The sequence below is a fragment of the Lycium barbarum genome, chromosome 10 (genome assembly GCF_019175385.1).
Source record: "Lycium barbarum isolate Lr01 chromosome 10, ASM1917538v2, whole genome shotgun sequence".
Lineage (NCBI taxonomy): Eukaryota > Viridiplantae > Streptophyta > Magnoliopsida > Solanales > Solanaceae > Lycium > Lycium barbarum.
In genome coordinates this window covers 72,427,922-72,439,454 of record NC_083346.1, presented here as the reverse complement: position 1 = coordinate 72,439,454, position 11,533 = coordinate 72,427,922, and the positions used below count along the sequence as shown (strand labels likewise).

Sequence of the window (11,533 nt, the reverse complement as noted above, 5' to 3'; positions counted from 1 at the left end):
GGTAGTCGCCCAGCCCGAGAAAAGTTATGTCCGTTTTACGGAAGGGCACAAAAGCTAGAGATTTCGCCCAGAAAGTAAGGGACGTCCTTTAAAGTACAGGACGTCCTTTTAGGACGTACTTCTTCCATTCCTCATTGGTCTTGGTAGCCAAAGTACGGGCTACAAGTTCGGGATGTACTTCAAAGTACGGGATGTACTTTCACCGTTTCTCGCAGAAAATTCGGTTTAAAATGGGTATGGTCGTATTTTGTTCCCATTTTTTTTCATGCTCCCAAACCCTAAGGATGAAAATCATTCCTCCATGTCTTCAAATCAAAGGTAAGAACACCCTTAACATTACTAAACCATTCTAACATCAAACCCATGATTCTTAACATGATTCTTGTGACAAAAACCTAGGGTTTGCAGCGTAATTCTTCCCAAAGTGATTCAAGCTAGGGTTTGGGTGTTCTTCATTAGGAAAGTGAATTGTTAAACTTTGTTTAACGTACTAAGGTATGTATCTTTAAAAATAAAATCCTTTTTAAATATAAAGGTAAATTATATGTCTCTCTTTTGAAAATTGGTTTTGCATGTATGTCTCTTTTAAAAATCATTTTTGACTATAAGGATGATTTGTATGTCTCTCTTTTTGAAAAGTTATTTTGAATGAAAATCACTTTTGAACCTATTGTTGGGAGTATAAATTTTATTCAAGATTCTTTAATGAATGAAAGGAAAAGTAATCTTTTCTTGTTTCTTGAACTTTAATTCATGTCTAAATAGTGGTTAATGTGTGTGAGGGGATAAACCCATATTAAACATTGATTGTATTATCCTCTTTATACGTATATGAAATCATAATGGTTTTCCTCGATGAGAGATGCTTAATAATGATGGTTAAGAGTTGGTAATGACATTCTCCTTGATGAATTGGCACATGGAAATCTTTTGTAAAGTGGTTATAAGTTTTTAAAATATTGATTGAAATGACTTAATCTTGACGATATGGCATAATGAATCTTAATGTTAATTGATGGTGTGACATACATTAAGACAAATTGTGAATCAGCTTCTATGCTATGAACTTTGTTATTGTGTTTGGCCTAGCTACTCGGGAGGAAGGGTAGCCACTATGGATCCTAGTGTGGTAATTGCCTAGCCATTCGGGAGGAAGAGTGGTCACTGCCGGGTTCGCTACCCAGAGTGTGGTTTATGCCTAGCTATTCGGGAGGAAGGATAGCCACCGAGAATTACATATTCTGGTGTGGTGCGCTGTGTTTAGGGAACCTCTACGGTCATCCCTTCGATGTGATTGATTCTCGGGCCTGTATTGGCATGTGTGATATTCTTATTCTCTCATGGAACTGTTGTTGACAATCATGATCAATTTGAAAGGCATTATTAAAAGTTGTAACTTGATAATAGGCTTTATAATCGGTTTTGATAATTCTTATTGAGATATACAAGTTAAATAATTATTTTTATATTGATTAATGGCTTTGTAAACTGTTTAACAAATGATATTAAGAATCATAAAGTGGAATGACTGTTTTTATACTATCTTTTTAGAACTGATTTCTTTATGTATTATTATATTTTATTTTATATTACTTGTTGTCCCCGAGGCATTCACTGAGTACGAAAGTACTCAGGCATACCATTGTTGTTTTTGATGGTATGTTAGGTAACGGAGAAATGCAGGTTCGTGATACTCTCGACGCTTAGGAGAACTAACTGCTGCTGTTGATTTGGTGAGCCCACATCCTTGTTCGTACGGCACTTCCTGTTTCATATATTATTCTAGATTTCCGGGCTGCGTCTCGAAGTTAAATGATTGTTGTGACTCTTAGAAGCTCCATAAATAGTTGTTAGAATAGTGGGTAGATTGTCAAAGTCTCGTACGACTTAATGTGTTTTTGCCATGTTTATTACTATTTACTTATATTAGACTTCCGCTGATTTTATTTCATAATTGTGATCCTCATATATGCAGTTACTTATAACTTTGTTTAATTTTATAAGGAAATATTATTAGAAAGGAACTTGATGTTTAATTATTTTACAAGGTGCTTTCGATGTTGTTTATAGCATCGGATGCCTGTTACATCTAGGGTCAGTTTTTAGGCGTGACCTTACATCACCTGACTCACTGGAGCGAAAAATACACCCAGTTGGGCGGATTTACATCGCTTGACCTTTGTAGCAAAAACTGAAACCAATTGATCGAATTTACATTGGTTGACGCTTATAGCGAAAACTGCAGCCGACTGGCCGTATTTACATCGCTTGACTCGCTGGAGCGAAAACTGCACCCAATTGGCTGGATTTACAACGCTTGACCCTTGTTGGGAAGACTGCAACTAATTAACCGGATTTACATCGCCTGACTCATTGGAGCGAAAACTGCACCCAATTGGGCAAATTTACATCGCTTCACCTTTGTAGTGAAGACTGCAACCAATTGACCGGATTTACATCGCCTGACTCACTGGAGCAAAAACTGCAGCCGACTAGCCGGATTTACATCGCCTGACTCTGGTAGCGAAAAGATCAGCTGACTGGCCGGATTTACATTGCTTGACTCTTTAAATGTTCGCTGCGACCTCTTAGTCAGATGCGCTGCTTCATTACTTTTTTTTTTCATTGTGGCCTTGTCGGCCGGATGTTTGCACTAATGGCATTTTCGCTTATTTGTTAGCCCTTTTGGCTAGATATGCTCATGGCATTTTTATCTATTGATAGCCCTCGTGGCTAGATATTTTCCCTCATGGCATTTCGATCCTTTATAACCCTCGTGGATAACCAGATTATGAACCTTGCCTCCGGCGATGGCTGCGATTTTGTATGGAAAAGGTTTTTCACCTGCACATGAAACAAAGTTAAAAAAATGGATCATCCACCTGATGATATGGGGACCTGCATCGGCAAGGGGTTAGTTTCCTATTAAAGTTGATCCGTCTTGTTGTCCCTGGTTGTATCGCCAGCTTTGCCGGCTTCAGACTCAATCCCTCTTGGGTTTGGTATTTGAAAGTTGAATTTATCTTCACTATGCAAGGGAAATTATTTTCATAAATCATAAGTTACAGAATAAAACTATTTTATGGGAGTAAATGTGTTTTCAATTTCTATGAAATTATTTAAGTTATTCTCATTACATGCGCTTTGGATAAGAACTATTCTCTTCTTTGCTGCTCGAATAGCTGATGGCTCCTTCTGTTCTGCAGAATTTTTAAGATCTTCTAAACAATTCTACCTTAGTTTGGACATATTTGCCTGGAAAACTCTCATGCCGAATAATAGCGTGGAAATTTTGAGGTCCATTCAAAATTTCTACCCCAGTTTAGGGTGTCATATCGATTAAACCATGTTGACTGGTTGAGGGAGAGAAATTTTAAGACTCTGGGTTTACTGCTTCTCAAAATGTCTGCCCCAGTTTGGAACTCTGGGTTTACTACTTCTTGTAACAGGATGGTGGCACGAATTTTTTAGATCCTCTAAAAAATTCTGCCCCAGTTGGGCATTTGTGGAAATCTCTTCGTGCCTGATCCATACCCTCCTCGAGGCTTCCTAGGGGTTTTATAGGTTTTTCTTTTGGTACGACCGAGCTCAAGAGGGCCTACGTATGTTGTCCCAGCAAGAATGAGGTCGAACGTAGTTCAAAATAAAGTGATTGATTTTTGTTTTTTTACTAATAATGTGATCGGGTCCCAAATGGACTTCCTATGTATCCCACATTGGGGAAGTCAGGTCATTGCATAATTCATATTACAAAGAGGTAATTTGATTTTTTTCTTTTAACTATTGCAAACAATTACAAGCAATGGAACAACTAATACAAGCAAATGAAAACAAACTTTTGCAACTGAGGAGGTGCGTCTTCAGCCATTGTACCGCTTGACTGCATCTGCGTTAATTGGCTTGGGCCACTCTTGCCCGTCCATCTCTGCCAACACTATTCCTCCTCCGGAGAGCACTTTCTAACCATGTAGGGACCCTGCCAATTAGGGGCGAACTTCCCATTGTACTCGTCCTAGTGTGGTAATATTCTTTTGAGTACCAAATGCCCTATTTGAAAAAGTCGCGCTCTGAGTCGTTTAGTGAAGGCGCGTGCCATTCTTTGCCGGTATAATTGATCGTGATATACAACAACCATCCTTTTTTCATAGATTAATGCCAATTGCTCTTATTGAGCCTTAATCCATTCTGCATTGTCCAATTCTACCTCTTGAATGATTCTAAGTGAAGGTATCTCGACTTTAGCGGGTATGACGGCTTCAGACCGTAAACAAGCAAGTAAGGAGTTGCCCTTGTTGAAGTTAGGGCTGTTGTACGGTAACCCAACAGAGCATATGGTAACTGCTCGTGCCAACCTCTGTAGTTTTCCATCATCTTTCTTAATATCCTTTTGATGTTCTTATTGGCTGCTTCTATAGCTCCATTCATTTGTGGCCGGTAGGCCGTGGAGTTCCTTTGAGTGATCTTGAAATGCTCACAGATGTCCTTCATCAAGTGACTATTCAGATTTGCCCCGTTATCCGTTATGATAGATTCGGATATGCCAAAACGGCATATGATATTGTTTTGCACAAAGTCAGCCACTACTTTCTTCTTCATTGATTTGTGGGACGTTGCTTCCACCCATTTTGTGAAGTAGTTGATGGCAACTAGAATGAATAGATGCCCATTTAAAGCAGTAGGCTCGATTGGTCCAATGATGTCCATACCCCAAGCAACAAATGGCCAACGTGAGCTCATGGCATTGAGTTCACTGGGCCGGACTCTGATCAGATCTCCATGGATTTGGCATTGATGGCATTTTTATACAAATTGGCAACAATAGCTTTCCATCGTTATCCAGTAATATCCTGCCTGAATGATTTTCTTGGCCAGCCCAAAACCATTCATATGAGGCCCACAAGTCCCAGCGTGTATTTCTTCTAATAGCTTTGTGGCTTCAGCAGTATCTACACATTGGAGCAAACCCAAATCCGGCATCCGCTTATACGGTATTTCTTTGTTCAGGAAGAAACCATTGGCCATTCTTAGGATGGTTTTCTTTTGATTACTCGCGATGCCTTGGGGATACTCCCTCTTCTCCAAATACAACTTGATGTCGTTATACCATGGTTTGCCATCTGGCTCTGCCTCCACATGAGAACAATAAGCGTGCTCGTCTTTCATACTGATTTCTATAGGGTCAATGTGACTACTTTCGGGATGTTGGATCATGGATGCTATGGTGGCTAAAGCATCGTCAAACTTATTCTAAGCCCTTGGTGTATGCCTGAATTCGATCTTTTCGAAGTTTTTGCACAATCTTTGTACCAGGTTTACATACGGCAAGATTTTATCATTCTTAGTGGCCCACTCGCCCTGTACTTGGTGTATTAGGAGATCAGAGTCTTCTATGACCAGCAACTCACGGACATCCATATCAAATGCCATTCTTAGGCCCAAGATGCAAGCTTCGTATTTCGCCATATTGTTGGTATAGCGGAATTTGATCTTTGCGACTATCGGGTAATGTTTCCTGGTCTCTGATAGCAAGACTGCTCTAATTCCAGAACCTTTATAATTGATAGCCCCACCGAAGAACAATCTCCACCCGATGTAAGGTTCTACTGCTTCCTCTTCGATGGCCAACACTCCTTTGTCTGGAAAATGGATTCGAAGGGTTTTGAGATCTTCATCCATAGGACTTTTGGCTAAGACATCAGCCAATGCTTGCCCTTTGACGACCTTTTGTGCTATGTACACCATATCAAATTCGCTCAACATTCCAATGGGTATGGGTTGGCAAAAGATATACCTTAGCGGATCCATTTTAGATATCAGATGGGTGGTATATGATGACAAATAGTGCCTCAACTTCTGAGTCACCCATGTTAGGGTATAACAGGTCATTTCCACCAGCGTGTATCTTGCCTCACAAGTAGTGAATTTCTTGCTCAAGTAATATATGGCACGTTACTTTTTTCCCCTTTCATCGTCCTAACACACACCTTTTTTCCCCTTTCATCGTCCTAACACGCACCCGAAGGCATTTTCTGATATGGACAAGTATCAGAAAATTGACTCCCGGGCCTAGAGGGTACCAAAACTGGTAGATTAGGAAAATATCTTTTGATGGTGTCGAAAGCCTCTTGGAATTTTTTTTATCATTTTTGTGGGTGCGTCTTTCTTCAAGAGATTTAGTATGGTTCCACAATGATGGTTGACCGAGCTATGAATTGCCCGATGTAATTCAATCTTCCTAAGAAGCTCATGACCTCTTTCTTGGTCTTCGGAGGAGGAAACTCTTGGATTGTTTTGATCTTGGTCAGATCTAGTTTTATGCCCCTTTGGCTGACTATGAATCCAAGCAACTTCTCAATAGGTACCCCAAATGCGCACTTGGCCAAGTTTAGCTTTAGATTGAACTTTCAGAGCCTATCAAAGAATTTCCTCAAATATGTGATGTATTCTTTCAGCACCACTGAGCAATCTTCTTTTTGGAATAGCATCCCTATCCCTTTTTCTATGTCTGCATCATTTGACATTGGCATCCTTTATGGGAATGACTGGTATAAATTTGGAATAAGTTTGCGGAGCTTTGCAATGTCCCTCTTCTTTTTATCAGCTGACCGAGACCTCGTTGTCAGTTGGGACATACCCTAGTCGAAAACAAAAAAAAATCTTGAGGAATGTTAATGATTGTCCCTGTGATAGCTGATGCAATAATTTTATATGCTATGGGCATGGGTACCTCTGTAGCATCTATCTTGTGAGCAGCTCCAACCAGTTCCGTTACATGGAAATCCGTTCCTTTGGGCACTGCCACGATGGCACTGAATTTTTTGGGTAGTTGTGGATGCTACCTTCTCCACGGATTACGACCTCGTGGCCATCCTATACAAATTTTAAAGATTGATGGAGTTAGGATGGCACAACTCCTACCATGTGAATCCACGACTTTCATAGCAACTAGTTGTAACTGGCGGGTATTTCCATGACCTGGAATTCAGTGATGAACTCTGCTGGCCCAATTTAAATGTTGAGGTTAACCTCTCCAATGGCATTACACCAACCTCCGTCAAATGCTCGTATATTGGTATGGCTTTGATGCACTTTCCTGAGGTCATAACCCAGCTGAACCAAAGTGAATTCGGGGCAAATGTTGAACCCACCATCATTGTTGACTAGAACTCGGGTGACTACGTTGTTGCAGCACATAATAGGAATATGTAGTGCTTTGTTGTGATTCGTGCCCTCTTTAGGCAGCTCTTTCTCAGTGAAGGAAATTTGATGATTCTCTATGACATGTGCGATCATTTCAACCAAATTTTTACTGCTTGTCCCAGCCGGAACATGGGCTTCTTCTAACACTTTCATCAAAGACAAATGGTGTTGTGAGGAGCTTAATAAGAGTGCAAACACTGATATTTGGGCCAACGTTTTTTTTAAATGCTCCACAATAGAGTATTCCTTTGGATGCATTCGGCTCCAGAAGTCTTCTGCCTCTCCCTCAGTAATGGTCCTCTTTTGGTTTCCATCTTTTCATGGTACCCTTTGGGCAAAATCCTTAGGGGTGTAACACCTTCTTGATCTTGTCATGCCATGTGCTGCAGCCACTCGTACCACGAAATCTTTCTTGGGCAACGCTTCTGTTATCTGAGAAACGTTCACAACCACTGGCGCGAGTATTAATACCTTGAACTGTGGGCACTCCTGTATAGTAACTGGCCACCGTGCGCTGCGATCTAATCTGCCTCTTTTTCAACCATATGAATCACATTATTGCCGTGATTAGGCAAAGAATTGGTGTTCACGTTAGGCGCAGCCGTTTGGAGGACAATTTATTTCCTGTCGATCAAATCCTGTATTTTGTACTTTAGATTGATGCAATCCTCGGTACTGTGCCCTACTCCTTTAGAATGGTAGGTGCACATTTGGTCTGGCCAGTAGAACAGGTTCTTCGGATCGACAATCTTTGGGGGAAGCGTTTATATCATTCCAAAAGCGCTCGAACTCTTCAATAACTCAGTTCGAGTTTCCATTAATGGTGTAAAAGTGCGGACAGACCTTTTGTTTTTTAAATTCTGACGTGGCGGATTGTAGGCATTTATTGGTGGCTGATTTTGGTAATTTGTTTGGGGATTGTTTTGTTGAGGTCCAAAAGCAGGCGCGGGCGATTGATAGCTTGGTGGTGGTGATTGGAAAGTATTTGGTGGAGCTTGGTAAGCGGGCACGGGCGATTGATAGTTTGGTGGTGGAGCTTGGTAAGCGAGCGGCAGTGTTTGGAAGGTATTTTATGGAGCTTGGTAAGTGAGCGGTGGTGTTTGGAAAGTGGGTTGTGTGTAGTAAACAAGCACTGGGTTGTACGGGGTAGTTATGTAGGCATTTGGAGGTGGCGAAGAATATACGTCTATTGGAGACTGAAAATCCTCCTTCCTCTTGAGTCTGGGATTGACGATATGGGAAATGTTTGCCACGTCTTTTTTCTTCTTTCGAACGAACCCTGTCGAACTTTTTCTAGTAGCCCTGCTGGCTACACTTACTATTCGCCCTGATTTAAGGCCATCCTCTATGGCCTCTCTCATTTTGATGAGTTCAGAAAGGGGCCTTCCAGCCCTTGAAAGCATCCAATTGTAGAAATCCGTTTCCCGGGAACGGATAAACACAGAAACTAATTCTTCCTCCCCTATGGGTGGTTGCACTCGAGCAGCTTCGATCCTCCACCTACTCGCATACTCGCGATAGTTCTTGGTGGATTCTTGCTTTATTTTCTCTAGATAGTACCAGTCTGGCACCTTTTCCATGTTGAAGCGAAATCATTCCATGAAAGCTCCGGCCATGTCTTCCCATGTGGTCCATCGGCATATGTCTTGTGCCGTGAACCATTCAGATGCTTCTTCGGTCAAACTTCGACTAAATAGTCTAATAATAAGTGCTTGGTTTTTTCGCACGCCGACCAACTGGTCATAGCAAGTTCGGATATACGCTTTGGGGTTGCTCGTTCCATTGAACATTTCAAATTTTGGCACCTTGAAGCCTTTGGGAAAATCCAAATCGGGGTGCAGGCATAGGTCATCATAGCTCAACCTCGTAGCCTTTCGGGCGGATCTCGTGGATTGTTCCAACATCTCAGCCAGTTTGCACTCTATTTCTTTGTCGTGCTTGTCCTGTTCGGCCCTCCATGCCTTCTCCATATCTTTGTAGTGGTCAATTTCTTAGTGGTCGGGTGAGAAGGCATCTGTGGTAATAGGTGTGCAGAAAGAAACAGTTGGGTGTGGGAGGTGATTTCTGGGTACGTATGCGGCTTTTGTGGTTGGTGGTGGAGCAGTGTTTGTTTGTGTAGTGGAGCTGGGATGGGTGTTTTGTGGCATTTGGTAAAAAGGAACGGAATGTGTGGTTCCAGGGATTTGTGTAGTGCCGGTTGGCGGTGGAGTCTGGTACGAGGTACTAATATGTTTAGTAAATGGCGTGGGGGTCCCAGCGGGATAAATAGGGAAATGGTCGGGTAATGGAAAGCTTAGAGATGGAAAAGGCGGCGGAGGCCTTCTTGTTTCAGTGGCCGCTTCTCGAGCAGCATTGGCTGTTTCAGTCCTTGCCGCCTTCTCTTGGAGATCAGCGACTTTTTCCAACAATATCTTGATTATATCCTTGGAAGGCGAGGGTTCTTGTGGTTCAGCCACAGGCGACTCTCTAAGAACGAGGTCAATTTGGTTTTGCTCACTCTCTGGTATACCAGTCATTTTTCCTTTGCCTTGGTCTTATTGAGATAGGGATGCTATCGCAGCTTTAGACCTCGTGAAGTATGCCAGTGTGCGCTCGGATCAACTTTCTCTTCTATAAGAAACAAAATCACTCAAAGGTAAACAAAGTTAGTTGTTAGACTATGATAAAATAAGCAAAATATCGCACAGAGTTTAACATATAAATCACATAGCACACAAATCATCATACGTTTGATTCTAATTCTTGATTAATCTCCTGTATTGGGTTTTTCGGGTATTTAGCTTTTTGTTAAGTGAGGGAATATATATTTATGAAATATAAGGACGAGTCTTACGTAGACTGCCTACGTATCCCTCCATGGGAAATTAGGCCCTTTCGTAGTTCGTTGTTTACAAAAATAAGGACTCTCCTATTTAACCTACCCAGACCAGGCCCTATAGGGGCTTCCTACGTATCCCTCTGTGGGACATCAGGTCGGACGTAGTTTCTTTTACATAAAATATGGGAGGGGGAGAAATCTGTGTAAAATTACAAAAAAAAATAAAAAAAATGGGTCCTCCTAAAATATCTGCCCAAAAGGTGACCTCTTCCTGAGATCAAAACTGGTTGTTTGTCCTTTCAACCATATTTCCTGGCCGAGAGGGCTTTACTTTTAATATTGAGGAGGGAGTACCACCCAAATTCCTCCCGCATGCACCAAATGCCTCCGCTGAAACTTAAAAGCTTCGCATTCTTCAATGTCATGTCCTGGAGCCCCAGAGTGGAAAAGACAAATATTTCTTTGACTTGTCCCTACTGATGAGTCTCTCCAAGCAACTCTGATTGGCTGGATTTTTCTTGTGCTAGCCCATTTCTAAAAGATACTGGCATATGAATCTTTGAAGACAGTGAAGTCATAATGCCAAATATGAGTGTTCATAGTGACTCCCTCATTTTGAGAGACAGTGTTGTGAGCCAAAAGTGAATGAATCCCCTAAAGCTTAGTGATGGTCTTATCATCGATTAGACTTATGATTCTTTTCCTAAGGGCAAAACATTCATTGGCGGTATTGCCTGACTGCTCTCGATGGAGTGGGCATCTTTTGTGCTCGAAGACTTGCACGTCTTGTGGCAGATTCTAGTGGCTGATGTAGATGGCACCCATGCTCTTAAGCTTGTCAAAGATTTCCTCACATGTCACATGCCTTTGTGAGAAGTGATAAGGGCAGGCGGCGGCCTTAAGTGCAATTTCCCACCAAGTTAGCGATGTTGGGCGAATGAACTCTACTTGCATTTCTGGCTCTCTTTCTTGATTTGCGGAAGCAACAGAAGCGACCTCCCTTGATGGCCAAGTTGGCTCTGGTGGATCGGAATTTGTTCCATGCCCCTCACTTTCTTGTTATTCGAATAGGGGGATGTATCCCAGGGATATTCCTTTTGCCTTACTTGGCAAGTCTTCTTGGTGGCACCTTATCTCGGTGGGTTCCTTGGGAGGGCTTTCTGCCAAGTCCATCAGCTCGTCGGCCTCTTTGATCTTGGCCCTGACCCCACGAATTTTCCTTTCCAACTCTTGGATTTTTCTTTTTAATGGTGGTATACTCTTGGGTGATTACGACATCTGTTTCGACCTTAGGGTTAGTACAGGTTGTAACCATTTTGGTGTTTTTCCTTGGTTTTTTCTTTGGATAGTGGTCGATATTTGAGATTAATCAAGCTTTAAAACAAAAGGTATGAAACAAACAAAGCATATATTCACATAGCAATATTAACACATACTACTCGGGTTTCTAAAGATCCTAATCGTTAAACATGAACGTGCCAATTATGCCAAACCATTGCCCCAAAATCAAAATAA

General features: G+C 41.7%; 1 protein-coding gene across 1 annotated transcript; it reads right to left on the bottom strand.

Annotated features, from left to right (window-relative positions):
- Positions 1 to 4,800: 4,800 nt before the first annotated feature.
- LOC132613036 (uncharacterized) lies at positions 4,801 to 5,163 on the bottom strand. The gene has a single exon (XM_060327097.1). The coding sequence runs from the start codon at positions 5,161 to 5,163 to the stop codon at positions 4,801 to 4,803; it is 363 nt and encodes a 120-aa protein (XP_060183080.1).
- Positions 5,164 to 11,533: the final 6,370 nt, after the last annotated feature.

Bases quoted from the DNA above. Each gene is read 5' to 3' on its own strand.
- LOC132613036 (XM_060327097.1), bottom strand. From the start codon at position 5,163: ATGAAAGACGAGCACGCTTATTGTTCTCATGTGGAGGCAGAGCCAGAT.